The sequence below is a fragment of the Zeus faber genome (genome assembly GCF_960531495.2).
Source record: "Zeus faber genome assembly, chromosome: 8".
Taxonomy (NCBI): Eukaryota; Metazoa; Chordata; class Actinopteri; order Zeiformes; family Zeidae; genus Zeus; species Zeus faber.
The window spans coordinates 29230212-29254977 of record NC_137195.1 but is presented as its reverse complement, the minus strand read 5'-3'; the positions used below and the strand labels follow the sequence as shown (position 1 = coordinate 29254977).

Genomic DNA, 24766 nt, shown 5'->3' with positions numbered 1-24766 from the left:
CATGGAAAGTCATGGTAGAACACCTTTTAGCCCTATTAACCATATTGCAATTGTTTTCGTTATAGATGCAAGGGAGTGGTGACAGAGCGACTCTGCACTTGGTTTTCACTATGAGCCAAATAACAAAAATGCATTCATTCACCTCAAGGTTGTACTACGACTACCAGGCTGGCTTCACACGTTGATGTCCTGGTATGAATCTCTCAGACAGCTTGATTATTCCATTCCACAGCTAGGTCCCCCCTCGCCCCCAGCTATCTCTCTTTACTTGCCACCTCTGTATCTTGGGAGTCTTTAGTCTCTTTCATTTACAGAGGAGACAAGAAGCATACTCAGTGATGGTGCTTTCTGCTCTGCTGTAAGATGGAATGTTTTTACTTCATCCCTAAGCTCTGTCTCTGTCTCTGTCTCTCTCTCTCTCTCTCTCTCTCTCTCTCTCTCTCTCTCTCTCTCTCTCTCTCTCTCTCTCTCCCCCCCCCCCTCCCTCTCCGTGGTCCTTTGCTCCTCCTCATCGCCAGAGCCACTTAACATCTGTTACTCTCCATGGCATTTGCAGCATAAAGGGTGGTGGGGGCATTTATTAGCATTTGGAATCTTACAATGGAAAAACAAGAAAATCCTTCACAACCCACCACGCACTCACCCACTCAGAGCCACTTGCGTTTGGGGAATGTTTCAGTCATTCTATCACCAGTGTGGAGTCTTGACTCTATTGAGCAGAGTTGTGCATTTTGCAAAACTCACTTTTTCAGTGCTTGTGCACATACATTTGGGTCTCTGATGGGCCTACTTAACACGTAAACTGTGAAAAAGACAAACCAGTTAGTTTTTTGTGAGCTGTCTGTTTCAGAAAACATCTAAAATGAGCCGTTAAGCTTTGCCGCCCTGTTTGACGTCACTGAGCGAGTCATTCTAATTAGAACCACCATCTGAGTAACTCCACCCACGTCTGGAGCGTGACTGCACCTGCTAGCATCGCAGCTAAGCATGGGAACTGCCCTGTTGTTGGCTTACAGACCAGCACAAATCTTTTAAAAGCAAGAGGAATTAATACCAACTGTCTGTGACAAAACTGCAGATGAGGGAAATGTAAGAATTTGCTGTGTGTTTCTTTCTTTGTTAGTGTGTTTTTGTGCATGGTCGGTTGCCTGTATTGAAGGCTGCGGCGCACGATCCGCTCTTCATTTATTTTATTTTATTTATTTTATTTTCCGACATTTCCATAATTGCGTTTCCACCTTGTGGATCTAATGACTGAAGATTCAGCAACTGGATTGCTTATCTTTTGCCTTATATTTGTTCAGAAACAGATTTTAATGTACTGCTGAAGTGATATCAGTGAAAGTTGACAGTGCAATACAACGAAATCCGGAGTAAAGCTCAAACCCCATTGGCTCACACAACCCAGAACGTGAGCTCAAACCCCATTATTATTGCACATTAAGCTTGGGTGACGAATTTCAATCGTGGCCGCCCCTGCCTCCACTGCCTCCTCCTCCTCCCCCTCCAGGGAGCAGAGAGCATAAAGCTGTCCCTGTACCTACACAACTGGTGGATTAAAAAAAAATAGAGCGCAATGAGTGATGCACGAAAAATAATACATTTATGCTGAAACACTGCATATTTTTGAATATTAATTTTCAGACTTTTTTTTTTTTTTTTTTTTTTTTGATTCGTTTGACAGCCCTATTGTATGTGTGTGTGAGTGAGATAGAGAGAGATGGAGAGCTGAGGCTCTCATCATGGTTGTTAATGACAGTAATGTACTCACCACTAGAGATTCAATGGAAGATTGAGCTCACAGTTCGGTATGTGTAACGATTTTGGGGCCATGGTAACTGTACGGTTTTGGTGTCTTTATATTTAAGAAAAATTAAAAAAGTTCAAAGTTGTAAAAAAAAGTTTTTGTAGTAGTCTGCCACAAATCATTAGTTTAACGCGTTGTGTGTAGGATAGGGGGAAGACGGGGGTTCAAGTTCATTGGTGGGTTGTTATAGTTTGCACAAGTTCATCTGATTGGACAGGAGGTGTCCAGGATAGTAGATAATTCAAATATCATATTTATTTATTTATGTAGATATATATATATATATATATATATATATATATATATATATATATATATATATATATATATATATATATATACTTTTTTCACAATAAAAAATAAATAACACCAGTACTTTAATTACTTATTTTTGTGCAGAGCAGGTATAAACAGTATTTTCCACACATAAATTATAATAGTACAAAAAACCTCACACTCAGACCAGTGCGTGTTTATTTTTGGAGTACGAGTACTATGTTTTATTGTACACTTTAATTACTCACCGGGTACCCAAATATACCAATGTGAACTGAAAACATCTGTTACAATAATGGTGGGATAAATGAATTAAATACATCAAAAATCTGATGAAACAAACAAATTCATCAAGTTTCAAAACTCGAACATGATATTGCTTTTCCTGGCATTTGTGTTATCTATACCTGTCTTCTTACTCATGTAACTGTTTTAAGAGTTAATCTAGTCTAGGTATTGCATCTGTACTGCCATGGTAAACTTTTCTTCTTTTTGGAGCTATTTGACTCCACAGTTAAATATTTTGGCTAATCCAAGATACTGTTTAAATACTATTGCAAATAATCCCAGTTAAATTAGACTCTCATAATTGTAGCGCACATATTTGGAGTAGCACAGAAAAAAAATGAACCGGTTTATTACATTTTCCTCTTTATTTGCTGTAACCAGTGGCTGTAAATGCCGACACAGTTAATATTTCCCAAAAAGTAACGCACGTTGAGATTTTGGGCAATATTTGTGTCCGCTTTGATTGACTATACACAAAATTTTGGGCTAAGGCAAACACAGGTTTCTAGCTTAATTAAAATAACAAATTAAAAATGACAGGAGGATGCAGTGGAATTGCCGAAGTAATTTTAACAGTATTCCCTCCAGAAAGGTTCTACTGTATGAGTAAGTAGGGCTGAATGATTTGGGAAAATAATCAAATTATTTATTTATTTATTTCCCCCCCCCCGACAAATATTGTCCAGTAGGATGCCATTTTTTTCAAGTTCTTTATCTTCTGTATTATTCACTAAATACAAGCAATAAATCATACTATAGCAATGGTACTCAACCTTTCCCAGTTTAGGAGCCACGTTAACAAAAATTGTGTTTTTCTTATTTTTTTTTATTTTTTTTAAACGTCCCTGTCCTCCATCAAACCATTATGCATTTTACAATAAGGCTACTAGTAATAATATTATGTTATTTAGGAATGGAAAGCATGATGTATGTAATAATTGCAATTTATTATTATTACTGTTACCATATTATTTTTACCATGTTTTTATTACCATTGCAACCACAGTAGATTGTGTATTATTATACACAAATTATGTACACATGTTTACATGTGTTGATGGCAGATGGCAGACCAGCATTTACGTAGAGAAAGTGTTGAGCTGACTAATGCGCATGTCTGCCGCTGGGTTTCTGCACTGCAGCGGTAAATACCGAATATCGCACTTAAATAAAAACCGTGGATTGCTATAAAAGTTGTTATTTTCTATTTATTGATTGCATGGAGGCTGTTGGAATGTAGTGGGGAAGCCAATGGAGCATTTGGACACGGTGGTATCGCGTGGCACAATTAGTCCGGTATAAGTTGCGGCTCCAGGTTATTACTCATATACGGTAATAATATAATTAAATGTGAATAATTTATAATACAATCACCAGTGGAAACCAGGTGATGGGGCACTGATCACTAGCTTAACAGATCATTGATCACTGCCAGAAAACTGATCTCTATAGATGCACTCTCTCTTGAAGGGTCATAGGTTGATGTGTCCAATGGGAAATTTAGGTTTGAATACTACAAGAAATGTCTCAGACACAATTTATTGAAGTTCTGTTTTAGAATTGTTTTATTTCATTTTCAATAAAACTTTAAAGAGCCGCTATTGTGTAACATAAAAAAAACATTTTTTTTTAATCGTAGCCTTTGCGATTTGAAAATTGCGTTCTATTACATTGCGATCGTTCAGCCTTATTAGTATCGTTGTCACGATTCTTCAAATTCGCGACTCAATTTGACTTTTGATTTTAATGTCTGGATTTGATTTTCGATCCAAAACAATCATAAACATATGTATTTTTTTCCAGCTCTGACAGCTATGCAATTGTTTGACTGTTGAGTCTTAATTTGTAAAGAAAAACACTTGTTTCTCAATAAGTAACTTTGAGTCTTGCCACATTAAACATTATAAATAATGTTGTTTTTTTGTACTGGAATAAATATGAACAAATTATTTCATACAATTTCATAGATAAAAGATGTTTGGGAGTCTTAAGAACCGGCTCTTTTCAACACTACTGCATGTGCGTGTCTCTTCTCCTCTGCCCACCACGTCTGTGTCTGCTCTTTACGTTCTTCTCTAATCTGACTTTTTTCCAAATTCTACTCATCATATCACAGCATCATGTTCTGTTTAACGTTCTTATCTCTTTGATATCACAATCCAAATCATCCATAACATTAACTACTCTTATGGATTGCGTACCGGTGCATACCGACACTTCTCATAAGCTGCTGGTCTCTGTTTTGCCCTCTGAAGTAGACGGATTGTAAAATATGTCTTGTTGAACTTTTTCTTCCGATTATTAGAACGCACTATCTGCAAACTCCTGCCTCCTGCTGCAAGACCCCTGCGGTTCGAGCTGGGGGCTTGATCGGTTTTCGATTTCGAATCAGAATGGTGACACCCCTACTTATTAGTACGTAGGGCTGATGCAGGAATGTGGGGAGGTGAGGGGCTTGCTGTCGTAAAAATCAAGAATGGCTCCCTCCCTGTGCTGTTTTTTCAACCTAGTGAGGCTACTGTTAAACTCTCCTGGTATTTCTTCACATTTCAGCAGCAGTGCTACAAAATTGTGTTTTGCACAAAAAAGACTAAACGTTGAGGGAGCAATGCATTGTCCATTCTATACTGCAGTAAAGTGATCTTTCTTTGCTTATATGCCTTTCATCAACATTAACATTAACATTGTTACATTTCTCTGTTAAGGAGCAATTATTGGGCCAGTATTCATCCATAATGGGTGACCATTGAATGCTTCTTCAACACAATTGGGTTTGAAAAGGGTAATGATGATGTAGGATATTGCGATAGCAATATGAAATGCAATAAAGTAAAATTTCTGTGCCATTTCCAAATGTCTCACTTTTTGTGATATTTTATCGATCTATCCTAACACGGAAATTGTCTTTGCACTTACCCTCCTTCCTATATAGGGAGGTCAGAGCTAACTCATCGATAATGCTGGTGCAACAATACCGGGGAAGCTCAGAATTTTTTACAAGTTTGTCTATGACACGTGAAGCTCTAATGTGAGTTTCCCGTTTTTGAAAAGGAAAAGGTAGGTTTGTGACTTGGTTGTCTGGACAAACCAAGACCAGAAAACCTTTTGTGTACTTTTCTACTCGCTCAGGCATTCCTGACAGTTATTTACGCCGGTGGAACTACTTACAGTTCCAAACATGCATTTACCCATTCATGAACTCCATGCATTACTCCCTCAGTCAGGGAGCACTGGCATCCAATGATCCTGTGTTTGACAACACATTGTAAAAGGGCTAATTGGTACACTGAGCACCAAGCAGCCACAACTCCATCGTGCTGTGCTGACCTTTCTCTGCATACAGGTGGTGTATATTTCAGCAGGAGAGGAGACGGAGGAGAGTGGGGTTGGTGCAGAGCTCACAGCTGTGAAGCTAAACCAGAATAATCCAGGTGCAGAGTTTAAGGACCTGGACCTTTCCAAGCTACTCCATCAGATCTAAATGCCATTATAATTGATTCAGCTCTTGTATTTCAGCCTGAAAGCGAAGTTTTTGATATCAGTTAATTATAAGATAATTGATAAACCTACGTTTTGCTTTGGAGTAGTTTTTGATATACTTTGATAAGATGTTTGGGCCTGGTTTTGACCTGATAATTATAATAACCAGATTAACCAGGGAATTTACTTGGGGGCAATGGAGCAGGCTGTCATAAAATGTTAAATGTTCGGGATCAAAACATTGAGATTTGTCCTTATGTGCTGCTACTTTCCCTCAAAACATAAAGTACAGCAAACATTGAGCATATAGTAAAGTTTTCTATCTCCTATGCCCTTTTCAAGTCATCAGGAAGCTCACTTGCAAGCTTTGTGGAGTCAAACTTATGAAGAGATAAATTGAGCGGTGAGATTGAAGTTTTCATTCTCTATTCCCTTCTGTTGTAATTTGAAGTCCCACGCAGCTAACAGAAGGCCGATGTGCTATGACTCTACGCACTTTACCTAGCTTAAGCCATAGCTGAATGTTGCTGTTACAATTGTTCTCCACTCAAACTGCTTCTAGGCTTTGGAGTCTGCTCCTGTAAAGTAGCCCAGAATTTAACCCCTCAAACCCCTCTGTTTTTGCTACGGCAGCTTTCCGTATGTGCTCCGAGATTACCCTTGCTTGTATTTCCACTTTAACTTGCATTAGCTTGAGTGCACATAAACCAAAGGTCCCTGTGCTTCATATGTCGCCCACGGCCAGCACTGCTGACGGCTGTTTCCGATCAGACACAGCAGAAGAAGGGGGCACTTATAGCTGGAGCAGGGCCCAAGACGGTAAACCATAAGACACCAGGCTCATGTGCAGGGTTTTCTCGGCAGATGACAACTTTGGAACAGTGAGACTGGCCACATTTGTGCCTTTGGGATTTGCTTTGGATCCAAATGAAATCGCTTGCAGACAGAGGCACTAGATTCATCCATGATTGAAATTCAGTCAACCGAGCTGTGGAAAGATGAATGCTATCATGGCCAAATACAGATCCTTCTTTCTGCTGGCCATCTTTGTGTTATCAAGCAAGGGCTTATGTGTGAGACAAATACTATCATTCATTGTGTATCAAGGTTTTTGTTTGAGTCTACCTAGGTCTCAAATATGGCATGTTGTTGAGGAGTAAGTTGTGTGTGGACTACCGGTAATAATAGCTTAAGTCTCTGTGTACAAGTTGACCAACTCTTTATGTATAGCTCTGTCGTCTTCTTTGGCTGACGGGGCTGTTATTTAAAGAGGACCTTCATTTAAAGCAGAAGTTAATATAGGTCTCTGGGGTCCCCAAAACATGTTTTTGAAGTTTTTGTTGAAAATACCACCATTATGCATTTGAGCCAATGGGGTTTGAGCTTTACTCTGCGTTCTGTTGAATTTAGACTGTAAACTTTCACTGATTTCACCTTAACCGTACACTAAAATCTGTTTCTGAACAAATTTGAGGCTAGAAATAAGAAATCCAGTTGCTGAATCTTCAATGATGTTAGATCTACAAGTCCTAATTTAAAAGTTTGTTCCGACTCACCACGGTGTCCGGAGCAGGGCGATGCTTGGAGCACCGCGGGATACTGGGGGGCTTGGGGCTTTTTTGTTTCAATTATCAATTACGAAAATGTCGGAAACCATAATAAATATCTCTTGTATTTTTTTTTTCAAAGTCTCCAAGTCTCAAACCTTCCTTTGCTTGCTGCAGGAAAGTCCACCTCCAGCTTTCCCCTTTTATTTTTCTCCACATGGTAAATGGGGCCGTGGTTTAAAAATTGAACGTCACAAATTAGTGACACCATGGCAACCAGTGACGAATGAAGCAGATTCTCATCAATACTAGACTAGGAGCTAACATCAGTAATGGAGAGGGAGCATGTCCTGGAGTTTGTTTTGTTTGGGTTTAATAATATTTCAATTACAAACATTTCCCCAATTAAACTTCCCCCACCCGCCAATTGGAATATGTAATTCAATATTTAAATAGCTACTTCCTTTTGGGGTTATAAATATTCAAGTCAACGTGGCCATCCATAATAACCTCACATCATGACTTTTGACTTATTAATGTCTTATTTACCCCCTTTTAATCTTTGATTCTGTCCCTCATCTTTAAGAGCATTTTAAAATGAATTGCCAAAAAGGGTTTATTTAGATTTTCCCAGAAACTTGGCCAAGTTCAGAGCATCTTTTATCTCAGGAGGCGGTGTGGCCAGCAATGTGGCAGGCTTATAATTTAGTCTTGGGTCAGGTGTGTATTTATTTTCTGCTCATTCCACAATTTCTCATAACTTCGGTTAGTGTTGGAGTTTAGCACGGACCATCAAAGTTGTGTTTTACCCTACTGTGGGCCACAGACGGAGTTATCTCGATTTAGAATGCAATTCTGTTTGCCCCAGGCTGAGCCATTGGCTACATGCAATTCATAGCATTTGTTTCCCCGAGCTGTACTCACAGCCTAGGGGATAAGAAAGATTTCAAAGTCCTTATCATGCCATTCTCCAAAAATAGACCCCGAATCCCTTAAAAAAAAGTCATTTTTTTCCTTTCCTTTGCGCCAGGAAGAGCACCACTCTGCCAATCTATGAAGTGTTTGAGGGCATCCGCTTAATTAGAAAGTTACTTAAAAGGCTCATCATAGAAATGACTGCAGACCTGCCAATATTTGACTGAAGCAGTTCAGACATCTCTGCCTCATTTTTTTTTTTTTTTATGTCATCTAACTGAGTGGATCTCACTTTTTCTCTTGCTGTTTAATTCAAGTAGTGCAGTTTTGTAAGTGTTATGCTGATAGTTTTTCATTCTGTGCGGACCGTGTTTGCTAGACAGAGAGAGACCATCAGCTGGACAGACAGATAGATGGAGAGACGATGTGTGGCCATAAGTGATGCCGTTGTTTTTAGCGTACTACTTGCTGGGGGCTCATTCTCACCAGCGTCTATTGATTTCTGTTAAGCCGGGTACACAGTACAAGATAATAAAGCCAAATTTGTGCGTGGGAGTAAAACAAAGTAAAATAAAAAGTAAAATAAAATACCTATAAAATAAAACAATAAAAAACACAATGTTCTTAATGCGTTATCTGAGAGGAACGGGGAAGAGCAGCGGAAGGAGATCATGGCTGTAAATTACGCACGAAGATTACGCATGGAGGGCAAGACAGGACCCGATCGACCTGATCAATGATCTTCTACAGCCTTCTTTCTCTCCTCTCGCCCGTGATAAGTGAACTCTGACTCCGCAGACTGTGCTTCACGACTTGAACAGACACTTTCACTTTCATTTTGTATTGTCCAACTAAGTATTGATAACACGCTAATTATTTTACACATATTTTTTATTTGAAGAACATGGGCGCTGATACGCGAAAATGAACTAAATGGGTTTTATTTCTATATAATAAAATGATGGGGGGTGGTGGGCGGGTAATGTAATCAGTGTATGCCCGAACACCAGGTAACACCGATAACCGCAGCAACCCTACTCCACACACAACACTACTAAAGAAGTCTGTTAAGATTTGATGAATCTTGTATTGTGGGCCAGGCTTTAGCAGACACTGTGTGTGTGTGTGTGTGTGTGTGTGTGTGTGTGTGTGTGTGTGTGTGTGTGTGTGTGTGTGTGTGTGTGTGTGTGTGTGTGTGTGTGTGTGTGTGTGTGTGTGTGTGGGTTGTTATTTTTTGTGTTTTATGGTAGTGGGCCGGCTGTGAAACAAATAAAAGCGAGAAAGAAGTGGGAATATAACGTTCTAAGGGCATTGGCAGCGCGTGCGCGCAGTCAACATGATCCAGTGCTTGTGTAGACTGACAGGCTTCCCCAGGATACACACACAATGCCATGCATAGTAACCTTTTTTTTCTAAAAGTGCACATTCATGTTTTCATGCATATCTCTCCCACACATACATACACACACCATTAGCACTCTCTGCACAGACTGTTTGGTTCCCACACCGGTTCAACGACAGATCTGACAAAACAGGGTTGGTTTCCGTGTCCTGAGACAGGAGAGATGAATGTTTTAGGCTCTGTCTCGCTCTCTCCATCTCTTTATTACTATTTTCCCTCCCCCGTCTTTCCCTCCCCAGCCTCCTTTTCCTTTTACAGGATAGGATGTCCGAAACATCCTCTGGATTTCACTCCTGTTTTACACTCAACTTATACTTGTGGCCAACACATACACAAATTTGTTATTTTGTGATATGTAGTATATTTGTGCGTGGTGTGAGGCATAGACTGAATTGTGGGGGTATGGATCTTTATTTACACAGATTTTTACAGTGTGAAACATAGTATGGTGTGGGGGTGGTGTGGTTTAAGCAGCCACACCTGTCCTGTGGCTAGGTAAAAGCACTCAGGATCAGGGTGGCTCTACACCTGTTGCTCGTCACAGCAATCAACTAGCAACAGCTAAATCACCAATCCACACACACACACACACACACACACACACACACACACACACACACACACACACACACACACACACACACCCCCACCCAGGACCTCTATCATGACATGTGTCCATCTGCTCCAGGCTTGTAACATCTTGCCACTCTGTACAATAAATTGGTGTGTTGGCAACATATCTGCCTGTGTTTTCGTTACCACTAAGGTATTTTGAGGGCCGGTTTGGAGCCGGTCCCTAAACTGGGACCAGTTCTTCACATTTCAACAGCAAAAGAACTGGTTCTGGAACCAGAAAAATGGTATGTGTGGTGTGGCGGTGGTGTTGTCTAAGCAGCCACACCCGTTTTGAGTCTAGGTAATTGTTTCTGGGATCAGGGTGGCTGTATGCCTGTTGCTCGTTGGAGCAATCAGCGAGCAACAGGTATATCACCCATCCTGACACACTGTCATGACAATTCCACCTACTCCCGGCTTGTTACATCCTGCCACTCTATACAATAAATGAGTGTGTTTGCAACATCTCTGCCAGTGTCTCTGTGTCGCAGGGCCCTGCCACATGCCACTCAGAGGGCATGTGGCAGGCGGAACTGCAACATATTTCCTCTGTACTATTATGTTTTATCTGAGTAGTCTATTCTTATTTTCATTTCTTTAACAGTAGAAGTATACCAGGTGCACTGCACATTGTACGGGCACGGCGCAGAGCGTGGTTTTTCACCGGCTCCACCGGCTATGTGGTGAAGCAATGCGTCAGTGTTGTGTAGAGAGAGAAGTTGACAACAACAGTGATTTAAATATTTTTTAACACACAGTTTGATGTTACTGTGACGCTTGGAGGGGTCGACCAGATAGACCCAATACAGGAGACAGACAGAACCTCCATGGATAGCTGAAGCCGGTTTTATTGCCTGCTAGGTTACAACTTCCCCGGGGTTGAGTTCTCCAGTTGGAAAATAACAACCTGGGATGGTCGTGGCCATTTTTATTAATGAGCCTATATGATTATTACCTATTGAACTTCTCTTCAGTCACTCTTTCTCTCCCTTCGACTCGCCCCCACCGCTCACCTCACTTCCATCTCTCCCCTCCTTCCACACTCCCCGGAGACTTGCCCTGTGCCAATTACCCACTATCCTGGACACCTCCCCTCCAATCAAATGAACTTATGCACATTATAACAACTCACCAATGAACTTTAACCCCTGTCTCCCCTCTCTCCACACAGTCATACACACACAGCGTTACAATACGTTTTATGTCTGAAATACCACCAATGCTTTTATTAGTTATTGTGTGAAAAATAAAGATACATTTCTGCTTATTCCTTATTTAAAAAAGGACATAACATGTTGATCTTGTTTAGACTGTCTCACAATATGTCCTATGCTCTCCAAGTCTTCACACTTTAAGTGAAACAAGGTCTTGCAGTTATGCAATTAAAAAGTATTTAATAAAGGTTTTTATAATAGTCTGCCATGAATAACTTTTAATATAATTGAAATGCGAGCTAGAACTGTAATTATTGAAATTGGTCAGTGGGATATGTTTGTACTGTGTTGCATTACTTCTATTACATGTATGTTAGTTCATTGTATTAAAAACAGGTCTTGATCAATAAGCAAATCCGACAGCGGCTCTAGGTCTCTGGTACAATGTAGGCTCATATAAAACACATTTAAAATGATTGCACTCTTTACAAAAACATTTCTATGTAGTTTTATCTCATGTTTCTCTGGAAAAGGCTGTGTAGCCGTGCGCAGTTGAAAAAAAATAAAATCGACCTCTGTTCAAAAACAGAAATGCAGCGCGACTGACATGGCCAGTTGAGCTGCAACAGTGAATTAACATTGATTTAATAGGAAGCATGCACTTGCGGCACGGCGTGCCCATATGCTGCGGCTGCGTCAAAGCGCCTGGTGTACTTCTACTGTAACTTCACAACAGTGGTTTCCAAACACTGGTTCACGACCCAACCCCGGCCATGGAATATTGGCCACGGGGTCACAGGAGTTTTTTTTTATTCTGCTATTTTTTGGCATTGAAACTCTTTGTTTTCATAGAGGTTAGTTCATTTTATTTAGAGTGTATTGCCGCTATACTCACACTACAATTTCTTATTTTAGGGTTATTGTTTAAAGCCCTATTCAAATATCATGGCTAGGGTGGAGAACATGATTTTCTTGTCAAAGCCTCACCAGTATGCCTTCAAATGCCATCTCACTCAGCTCTACCTGTATCCATCCAATTAAGTGAAATGTCAGCTCCATTTTCTTGGCAGAACCGATGATTCTGACCAGTCTCGCATTCTCTCTCTGTCTTCCTCTCTTTTCCTCTCTCAGATATCTGGAGTCTTGGCGTGATCCTCTTCATGTTGGTGTGTGGGCAGCCACCCTTCCAGGAGGCAAATGACAGCGAGACCCTGACCATGATCATGGACTGTAAATACACTGTGCCCGCTCATGTCTCAAATGCCTGCAAAGAGTGAGTAGGGAAAAAGATAATATCAAATATTTCCTTGCACTTTTATGATGTTGATATTTTGATAATGTTTCAACTTGTAAAATGTAATTGGGAGCATTTTATTTTCTAGCTTCAAATGTGAGTTCAAAAACTTTACCATGGTTCAAGTTAAATGAAAATAGTCTTATCAATGAAAGCATAATACTTTTTTATCAAGTTCAAAAGTAATGATGTTTTGTTCTCAGACAGATATTTAAATAAACATATTTAACAGGGCTTATGTAACGATTTTGAGAGATGCATCAAACTGTTCATAATCTGCGTACTGTCGGGATGATTAATATCAAGATTGTTACCAACTTGTTACACAAACAACCTCTTGTTTGGTATTGGTTCGTTCAAATGCCCTTCCAAAAAAAATGGGCTAATAACATTTTGGATGTCCTTTTTGCCATCACATAAAAATATGCTTTTATTATTATATTATTGCTATTTTTATTATTCGTGTTGAGTTACATTTAGAGATGCACCGATCCACTTTTTTTCAGTTCAGATTCCAATACAAATGTGCCGATACCGATACTGATTCCGATACCAGAGTTCTTATTTTTTATTTGTTTTTCAAAAATTGTTTCCTACTCCATGTAGATCATAAGCCCTTGAATATAAAAACGACTCATTGAAATCAGCTGAGAAATGTAAATGTTATAGTGCTTTTTATCCAGAAAAACTGCAGCTCCCCTGTTTACTTGTATTTGTTTACGGGCCAGGCTTGCCTGTTCCAATATTGCGCGACTTTGACGTATTGCAGAAACGAGCCGAAGCAGTCAATGCAACATCTATGCCGTGCGGTATGTGCGTGGGGTGGGGCCCCGCGGGTGGAGCAAAGATTTTCAGCGAATGCTATCATGAAAGAACTCGTTGCAAAAAATTATACAAAATCCCAGATTTGGGATTATTTTGGTTTTAAGCTTTCACAAATAGAACTGCAACTCCCAGTAGCTTTATGGTGGCGCAAAATGTATACGTCGCATTAATGATGTCTTATTTTGAGGACCAACACAGCTGAATGGCTGCTTCAATCAGTGACTCCAACCGCCAGTTCTTATCTGTGCACATTTTGAATTGCGCTTTACAACTTGTTTAATTGGCAAGATCAATTCTTGAGGAGGCAGGCCAAGGAATGGAATTTGGATAGGCACGTGGATTGGCGATGTCAGTCCGTTATCCGATGATTGAATGATGTCAGTATCCGCACCAGTTACAGATATTGGAGCGCCTCTGTCCTATCTGTAGTAATATTATAGGGCCTGCCAATGACCTTTGACTAATTTTCGATGGCAAGTAGCATTTTGTAGGCACCACAATGTTTTTGTAATATTGCAAATGGTATAACATTACCTCATCTTTAGTTTTCTAATTCCCTTTTTAAGGCCATCACTTTATCTGAAGCATTATTTTGTCAGGCAGGGTTTATCAAGTTTTATAGGGAGACCTGAGAACAAATGACACATCTAGTTAACATAAGAATACCTATGCTTTACCCATTAAGGTTTTGCGAATACTGCAATCAGTTTCTTAAAAAAACTTGATGTTAAGCATAAATCTTCATGCCTTGCACCTCTAAAATTATTCACATACAGTAGATGGTCCATACCAGGGGTCGACAACCTTCAGTTGTGGGTGAGCCATTTTTGAGATTTTGTTTGAGGTTGCCCGGAGCCGCAAAAATTTGAGGCCTTTCATCCCGATACTGACCACTTAGTGATAAACAAGCTAAGGCTGTATAACGTTGAGGTTGTGCTACAACCTTGGAATTATGAATGAAGAACAAGAGTTCTTACTATGCCTTAAGCTGTCTACAGGCAGCTCCACTGAATAAAGCTGAAAGCCCTTTTTTTAACCAAGTCTCAACTTGGCCCTGACAGGGCCACTAGGGCACCCTTTATGAGGCCCGCCCCTCAGTTTATATACTGCCATACTTCCTCTGACATATTATAAACTCTTGAACAAGCTGGTCAGTGAGGCCAACGATAATAACTCTCATTCTTCATTCATAAAACCAGGGTTGTTGCACAACCCAAACATTTTACTTCATTTCAAACAGGAGTTCTTATAATACCATACTGTATTCCCCCAACCCTCAAGGTGAGAACCAATTGTGTCCTTTGCAAGCCCCCAAAGGCAGAGACATATTCTACGGACCAACTGGCAGATGCGCCTTCAAACCCCAATCCCAGCAGATTTGAACCCATCGATAGAGTGCGGGGGTAAATTATATTGCCAACCTACCAAACCCACCACAATGCTCATGGGTGGGGATTCTGCAACAGCTGAGCTTATATCACCTGACTCTGTATGCAGGCTAAAACCTGGCGGTTGTTAGAACAGCCTGTGCCAGTGACTATAGAACCTGGTGAGTGTGTGTGGGGAAGCCCCGGGAAGCAGCACCACACACCTCCTCGACTGAAACCCCCTCTAACAAGGCCCACGAGGTAGCCATGCCCCTAATATAATACGCTTTAAGACCCTCTTGGGGTTCCTGCCCCTGAGTAAACCAATGAGGTTGTTTCCACTATCCAGTGAGAGACTATCTTTGGACAGTGGTTTCCTGATTGTCTCAGATCCATAACAGACAAAAAGAGAGTATGCAGCCGCTCGTCCTCCTCTAACCCAAAGGGAGGAGGAGAAAACACAGAGAGACCAGTCGTGGTTGATTTGTATCCCACTTTTATGGTCTTGGGCTGAAAAGCCGGATTGGCTCTCAACTTGACCCTCCGATTGTCTGTTGACAACACCAAGCAGGACTGGTGGACGGACAGGGTTTGGCCAGGTAGCCCACACATTGCTGAGACAAGTGCCAGAAGCAGTGCTGACTTCATCGACAAAAAATTAAATCCCTCCACCTGGAGAGGTTCGAATGGGGGGTCTAATTAAGGCATTCAACACCAAACACAATCCCATTTTGGAGTCAGCGATCGCAGACACAGGCGCAGCCGACAGGAGCCCTGCATAAACCTGGATGCCAAAATGTGACTTCCCGGTGGCTTGACATGCACTCCATTATGACAGGCCGATTTAGCAGCCAGGGACACCTTGAGGGTGGATGGTGCCAAGCCTTTTTCATGCAGGTCTTGGAGGAAACTGATTATGACCCCAACATTACAGGGTAATGGGTCATCTCCACAGGCCACGCAACAGCGCTCAAAGGCTAGCCATTTGGAAGTGTAAAGCGCTCTGGTTGACGGGGCTCTAGCGCTCTGAATTATTTGCACCACTTCAATGGGTTAACCTTTGTTTGAGTCTGTGTCAGCCACCAAGGGCCCACCAGGACCAGTTCCACCCTGTCCTGGGAATGCGTACAAACAAGTCTAATGCCATGCCATGTCAGCATCATGGCTCACCAATGGGGGATTGTTGTTCTGAAAGGAGTACCATAGAGGACAATGAGCCATGTCTCTTGAAGCGAACAGAGCTACCTCTTCTTGGCCAAATCAACGCCAGATCATATCCATGATCAGCGGATGAATGTGCCAATTCGCTTGCGGCCTCCCCCTCGAGAACATTTTTGCTTTTTCCCGTTATAGAGGGCTTGCATCCACAGCACTTTAATTTTTTTGCGAAACAATTTGTGTTGCCTAGCTGACAGGTCTACTTCTTGCAGCGATAGCTAGCTAGCAAGCTAGTTAGTAGTAAACAACACACAGCCACTGGTCACAAGAGGGCGCTGTAGTGACATACTGACTCAGCCAACGGTAATTGTCAGTTTCAGGCACTTACAGAACATGACGGGACGTAGTAGCCAAGCAACCAAGATGCACTTTTTGGCTGAGGAGAGTACAAGTTTTTACGATTACAACATATTAAAACATAATGAAATAACGTTAATCAAAGAAATCATACATATTTTCAGTTTTATATTTGGCCTAAAAATAAAATCTAGCTAATGGACAATTTTCGATTTGAACTTAGATTTTTTTTTTTCTGTTTCTCTCTAAACAAACCGAAGAAACCAAGGCAAAATATAAATAAATATTTATTTTATTAGCACATTAAAAATACCAATTGATTACCAAGTAGTCTAGGCTAGGGCAGGCCTATGACCAGTTGACTGTCATTATTGTGCAAAATTTTTTTTTTTTAAATCAAATATCTCGAAAAAAATGTCTCTTGTAGGCCATTCCTGAAAAAACTTCAAATAAAAATGAAATTTAAAACAATGAAAATACAATGAATAATAATAATACATAACAAATAACAGGGATGTTAATAGCAGTTTTTTTGGTAGTCGACGCTTTGTGTGCATTTATTTTAATCCTGACGTAGACCTATCGGCTTAAACGCACTCGTATATATATATATATATATATATATATATATATATGGCTTAATTCACTGCAAAATGTACTTAATGTAAGGTTATTTTCCCAGATCGGCCTTTTTATTTTCCCGTCAGATATGGATTTTCTTTTCCACACTTAATCCAGACTGTGTCTGCGCTGTGTCCTTTTAGCACCACAATAGCTTGGAGCAGAGACGGATGTTCAAAATTCTTTCTTTTCTATGTTTTGGGCTCGGCCTATAGCCTTCACCAACGTTTTTTCAACAAGTTTGTAACATCCAGAGCAATCACCTGTCATTATTTAAATAATTAAATTAGTGGTTAAGTGGAACCCGTCGACAGTCGGTCAATTAGTCGACACATTTTAAGATCCAAAGCTGTATGCAACTTGGTGATGTGTATATCACACCAAAATAAGCGGATTGACCCCAGTTTTTTAAACCAGAGTGAATCTGCTATATAAATTGACACATTTTGATTGACACATTTCCCATTACCAGGAGAAATGCATTTTTTTGTCTGGAGCATCTCGGTAGAGGAGATAGCAACTTGCAACAATGACATTAACCTATAAAACTTGGGAAAAAAAATATTTTGAGCCGTTCAGAAGAATCAGATCATTCATGAACGACCCAACACTACAGTAGAAGCAGCATGGAGCACCGGCAGCATGGAGTATTCTGGAGGATACTCCAGAATACTCACATACTTGCGTGGTGGGGAGTGGTGACCGGCTTGGGGCGATGCTGGAGCAACCGTCGGGGAGAGTGGGGTTTCTCTGCTGTGCTCCACCAGGTGCTCCACCACATTTCATGGTCCCTCATGTAGAAATTAAGTCAATAACTTTTGATTTTGATTTTGGACTCTGGAAATGGAATGATGGAAAAAAAATTGGAAATTATGGAATGATACATGGATATTCCTGTCTATACGCCAACATCCGGAACTTCAACGCCCATCGCATCGCGCTGGTAAAGGGGCCTAAATTTGTGGGTCAGAGCCGGCGGTGGAGCTGATTAAAACTTGGGTCTATTGCCTGGTCATTTGCAAAGGTATAAAACCCAGGTTTTTCCTTTCCCAATGGTGATAAATGCTTGATGTTAGCAAGTGTTACCGGGTTTTTGTTGCAGTGGGAGATGGGTATTAGTGACTTTTTAAAATGTTACAGCTGCATTCAAGGCACCAGACACCACTGTCCCAGAAATGTCCAGAAAAATTATTTCAACCATCCGGAAAGTCAGTGTAAACTTTCTAAAATTCAAAATGTTATAATTTTACATTATTATCATCCATAGTGGTTAATTGAACAAACTGAAGCCTGAGCCGCAGGACCTGGGCTCAGCTGGAGCGCAGCTTGTGCGTTCTAATAATTTAAAGAAAAAGTGTGCTCCAATTCAATAAGATATGATATTTTACAATATGTCCACTTGATTTGTCCATTTGAGAGGCCAAAACAGAGGCTGACAACTTGTGAGAAGTGCCGGAACACGCTCCATAAGAGCAGTTAACGTTATGGATATGATCTGGATTGTGATATCAAAGATAAGATAATATTGTTAAACGGAACATGATGCTGTGATATGATAATAGAGTGAGGTAAAAAGTCAGATAAGAGAAGAACATACAGAGTGGACACTGACGCAGTGGGGGATAAGAGACGCACTTGCAGTGTGTTGAAAAGAGCAGACTCTTACGGCTCCCAAGCATTTATTTCATTTATGAAATAGTATGAAATATTTTGTTTATATTTATTCCACCACAAAAAAAACAACATTTAAAATGATTAAATGTGACTGGGCTCAAAGGTACTTATTCAGAAACAAGTGTTTTCTTTACAAATCAAGATCGTTAGGGTTAGTGCCGAAAAAACTGCATACATATGTTTAAATTGAATTGTGTATTGAGAGATAGACTTCTCTACAACAACGACTGTCCCTTATTGCACTTTAATTTAACAATTGAGTATTGAATGTTTTATATATTTTAAGAGATGTTTTAAACATTGGACTTCTTGAATGGCATTTTCATTTAAGCCCATGGGCAAACGTTTCTTACTTTAAGTGTTTTACAGAATAATTGGAAAGCAAAATAATATTAACCTCCGCTTTTTATTTATTTATTTATTTGTTTATTTAATTTATTTATTTTCGTAAAAATGATCCGATCCGTGATTTAAAACCGTGACATGATTTAAACCGTGAGTTTTGTGATCTGTTGCACCCCTAGTGAACAGAGCAGGTAATTGTTTGGATCATTTACAGCGAGCGAGTGGGCGTCTCGATGACGTCTCTGTCATGCACCAGTTATATACCTTTGTGCGGACAATTGCTGGTTTTTTTTGCTACATATGTAAACGGGTAACTCCAGACAATGTCCAGATAATCAGGTCCGGACATTGTCCCGCGTGCATGTGTGAAACCAGCTTAGTTTTAATTATGTATTATAAGCTAGTTAGAACTAGTGTTAGCAAGTTAAACAGGCATAATTCCCTCTCTTATATTAATTTTATATTGGTGTGAAAACCTAAACAAATCTCTCCTTTAAACAACTGTATTTATTCAAGCTTCTCACCAAAAACTTAATTTTACAAGATTACATTTGAACACATCATGATAACCTTAGAATTTACCTTTGTTGGCCCAATACTCATTTTTACTGAATAAAGCTTGAACACATCATATTGTAAATCAATGCAACCTAATGATAACGTGGAGCAGACAGCAGCTCAGTGAGATTCGGGACTCGGGAAATTGTGACCATGTTCCAACTCGAAGCCAATCGTCGTCCCTGTTCTGTCATGACTTGTAGGTCGTCTTGGGTAAGATAATCCATTCAATTCCTTTTTATACAGCCCATGTAGCACTTTGTTATGCATTGTGTAGCCACTTACCAATGGCATTGTGAATCAGACTGTGTCCAAAGCGTTGGCGGTTGGGCCACTCACTCAGTCAGTCTCAAGGCAAGACTGTCCTCTTGAAGTTTCCAGGAGGCCAGCAAGTCTTTCAGCCCTTGGGCTATTACATCACCAGTGTGGTCATCCGGAAAGTACAATGTCTTCAGGCACATGCTTCGTAAGGTCCATACTCAAATATGACTGTGTGGTTCGGCTGGCGATAGGTTGGTAGTGGTGGAATAATAACATATGTTTTGCAGGTGCTCTGCAACCATAGCTCTTATGTAAATTGGCCAATGCAACTGCGCAGAAACGCTTGTGGCTGGGTAGCTGGTATTTCGGGTCAATCGATTGCAGCATCTCAATGAAGTCTTTTTTTTTTTTTTAGACGATATAGATGGGGACCATATCTTTTGCGAATTAATGGCACCGCATCTGTGAGCTGGTATTTCGGGTCAGTCGATTGCAGCATCTCAATGAACAGCTGTTTTTTTTCGACGTTATAGATGGGGACCATATCTTTTGCGAATTAATGGCACCGCATCTGTGATCGTCTGCCACCGGGGCTAATTCTTGTCATAAGGAATGACGGCTGTTGAAAATGCTGCTGCCAAGGTTACCTGTCTCTGTCACAGGTCCTAAAAATAAGTTGGTTGTGTTCCCATATTTTGCAGCGATTGATTTCCTACAAACCTTACACAGAACATGTTTGTTATGTCTGAATGCTTGAACCCCAACCACTTCCATACAACGGAAGTAACACCGCCTTTTTTACTAATGGGATCTTCATTTATGTGCGTGGACATCTTTATGGGGGCCACAGGACTTTTGCACATGTGCATTCTGGCAAGTGAGAGACTACGGTGCCCATTAAGGGACCAAAACGATAAGATTTAAAAAAAAAAGTGGGGTGGGGGAAAAAAATTCGAACTTTTTTTTAAATCGGGATTCTGCGGTTCAGCCATTCCGTAAACCGTAGGAAAGTAAAAGTGCGAATTAAATTCAAGAAAGCGCCCAGCACATAATGGAGTGCAAATATCTAACACACCCTATTTCAGTGCTGTTGATAATGCAGTGATGAAAGGCATTTCAAGTTTGTCAACGGCCATAGAGAAATATTCCGCTGTACTGTCGGAAGCTATTTATCCGGTTGGTGGACTCAAATGTTTGGTTGACAGAAACATAAATTTACATATACGTAAAACTGTTCCTAGATCCATCCAAGTTGTTTATTTAATACATGAATCTTCTACAGTAACGCTAATCTGAACAACCATCTGACCATGCGGTGGATTATTGAATTCTGCCTCCTGACTTCATTAGATTGGGTTAGACGCTAACAACACTCCCTGTTCCAACTAAGCGACAGAGGAAGCAGGTGATGGGGTGGGGGTGCACTGACCTCACTCTTAATATAACAGCATTGCATAAGGATAGTGCAATGACAGTATATATTATTTTTGAATTTCTGCCGAAAAAAAACAAACCTGAAAATTGAAAAAGGCAGCTATTCAAAGAACGCAAATGCTTTTAGTTCTCCTAACATGAATTTTTGAAAACCAGTCTGCGATTCACCAGCATAGCCCCTGATTATCGGACGTATTGCCAAGGCCTATTCTCTTATTTTTACTCTCCTGCTGCACACGGCACTATTTTTAGACTGCGAAAACAGACACTTCTCTCCTCTCTGTTTTCATAGGCAAGATGTCTAGATTGAGGAGCCAAGCAGCAACGGCTGTAAGCAATCTGATTAGTTGTGACTGCGAGAGTGGAGAAGGTGTTTGTCTTGCGGTGAGCTGCTGCTCCTTGACGCTCTCCATTCGTGAACTTGGTGTCAATATCACAATTATAGAATTTCCACAGCCGCACCTGGTCCACCCTGATGCCACCTCAATGCCGCAGGATTTCACTATGCAATTCTTTCGCACTGCTAAATCAGAAGATGAGTTTAATCAACAATTGCCACCCACAAAGGTGTCGTCTCTCAGCACGTCACGAGACAGCTGAGATCACACTTAGAGGCAGTCAAGGTGGGATGACAGCATCATATTATAGAAGAACTGGTTGAGGTGCTTATAAAATGTGAGCGGACCAATTTCAGCTCCAGACCTTTTCTTTTTAGTTGATGAGAGTTGACTTTTACAGGAGCACATGCTGTTACTCATTCACAAAACTTCACTTCTCACTTGTGCCTGAGGAAAGAGACTATGGAAAAAACGATTGATTCAACAATTGAACAAATCTTCCCAAACTGTATGTCGGCATATGCATGATGAGTTGTATAGACACCCTTTCAACACCAAAAAGGTTGTGCAGACTTGAGGGTTGTTTGTGGGGGGAAAAAAGAACAATGAATAGAATTGCAAAATATTGTATCCTTGTGCTCTCTGAAGACACTCTCCCCATGTCAAGTTTAACTAATTTCCATTTCTCTCTTGTTTGACAGCCCTTTGAAAGTACCTTTATATGTTATCATGAATCACTTTGAACAAGCTTTGTTAGTATAGTTTAAGAAGTATCTTATTTGGTCTACAAATGTAAATGACATGCACTACTATACTCAAACATTAACATCAGCAATAATTCTAAAATATACTTGCCTAGACACTGACTGACTGACCCATGTATTGAAATTGATGATTCTGATGATCATCTGAGCCTGGGAGTTCAAATGTGATCTGATCAGATTTTGGCTATAGGATTGGATTTAACACTGCAAATAGGTAGTTGAAAACCAAAAATCAGGATTGGGATCACTTTGAAATCAGATGGGATTAGGTAAATCTAATCCAAGCTATAACCTGGATCAAATCTTCAAAATGCGTAGTTCAAAATTGACAACATAGGATTTGGGATCATTGTGATGAAAAAAATCTGGATTACCTTGATCACAGGAGAAGGGTATTTTTGAGTGGATCTTTGGAACAAAGTGTACTATACAATGAATTATAAAATATCTCAATATAAATATGGTAAAGATTGTAAAAAAAAAAAAAACTCCACCTTTAAATTAAGAGGAGCCTTGAACTTATTTATTTGTTGTTGCTGTATTATTCTTTTGTTATTTAATTTTTGTTTTGTCTTTTTTTCAGGTTGACTAAAATAAGATAATTTGTATCAATTTTTTTTGATTACATTTTGTAAGTCTTGTAAGCCATTTCAGGCTTACACTTGATAGTGGAATAAAATTAGCAAAAGAGACAAATTGCTAATCTCAGTTATCTGTATGACAATTAATTGTCAACTGAAATTGTCAATATGATCACGGCAACCCTACCTATAATGTAGCTGTCCTGCTTTCGGTTTCCTCTTCGCATTCGATTTCGGGAAAAAGTCAAATGGGATCATGTAATTTGCTCACTTCAAAGTCTGTGCAGTTTGGTGCAGAAGCTTCCTCCAGATAAGTGACACGTGTCTGTCCTCTCACTGCCAAGCAAGTGGATTAACACTAACTCAATCTTCCTATTATGATTTAATTCTCTCTCTCTCTCTCTCTCTCGCTGTGTGTGTGTGTGTGTGTGTGTGTGTGTGTGTGTGTGTGTGTGTGTGTGTGTGTGTGTGTGTGTGTGTGTGTGTGTGGGGGGGGGGGGGGGGGGGGGGGCTGTGGGGGGGGGGGGGCTGTGGGTGCTTGCATCTCATTGCGCTCTGAATTCCCCCATTGGCTCAGTAAACAAAAGAAAAAAAAAAATTGCATTTGCATGTCACAGTTAATAACTGATTGACCGCTTCATTTTAGCACACTGCCGCCCCCTCAAACCCTCCCTGTGCGTTGTTTGTTGCCTTCATCGTTGATTTGATTTCTAGGGATGAGACATTGAATGTGTTCTTCTCAGTGTGACGCATGTGTGTACTGGAAATCATGAGGGCCGCCATAGGCTGTTGAGCCAAAAGGCTGAGCATTGGAACACAGCGTTCCTCAGCCAAAGCTTCATGCCGTTACTGTACAACGGGGAACACGCAACAAACGTGTGAACACTCACGCAGGCACACCCAGGGTTCACACTGCCCACCTCTCTCTGGAAATTGTAACTCCTTGGACTAGGGACTCCTTGTCACGGTGCCGGATGATTTGTCAGCCCCCCCTCCCCCGCCTGCGGCAGCTTGTGCACTGTGTATCCTGTGGCGAGAGAAAATGGAAGATCGGCAGCCAGTCAGTGTAAATATAGAGGGACCCTTCTTCCTGTCCTCTTCCTTCCTTATGCCAACAGTTGTTCCAAGAAAATACACAGTTCAGAAAAGGTCCATAAAAAAACAAGCGATCATAAAAAATAGTTTAAAAGTGCAGTACTTAAAGATTTTTTTATAGCATTAACATAATAATAATAATCTTTATTTGTGTAGCGCCTTTCACACATGACATGTAACTCAGAGTTCTTTACATTTACAGAGTTCTTTACATTAAAAGAAGGCCATCAAATAGTAACAATAAAAGCAAAGCAAACAAGCAAAAATGAATTTACGAAGTAGAATAATTAAATTATTAATTACGTTAAAAACAGGGTAAGAATAAACTCATAAAAGAAGATTTACAAAAATGCATTGACTAAATAGGATAAATATTCTACCCATTTTCAGATTTGGGGTCATCAATTGAGACAAAGAATCTTACGATACTAGCACAAGTGCAGTATCAAGCCATAATGCATTGCAAAGCCCAAACTGTAGAACAGATAGCACAAATGCATGTAAATATATGTGCGAGTGACAACTGGAAAGACATAATATTTTCTCACCCAGCACTACCATCTCCACACGCAGAAGTGCATTCACGGTAATCTAGCACAGCGGGGATAGT

At 40.3% G+C, this 24766-nt stretch overlaps 1 protein-coding gene across 1 annotated transcript in view; it reads left to right on the top strand.

Moving 5' to 3' along the window:
* Positions 1 to 24766, top strand: part of snrka (SNF related kinase a) — a gene marked incomplete at its 3' end in the record, with an annotated part of 69057 nt that overhangs the window by 19567 nt on the left and 24724 nt on the right. Inside the window, exon 2 of the mRNA XM_080004888.1 lies at positions 12616 to 12757. Within this exon, the coding sequence (XP_079861014.1) occupies positions 12616 to 12757 (142 nt within the window). The remainder of the gene's footprint in view (positions 1 to 12615; positions 12758 to 24766) is intronic.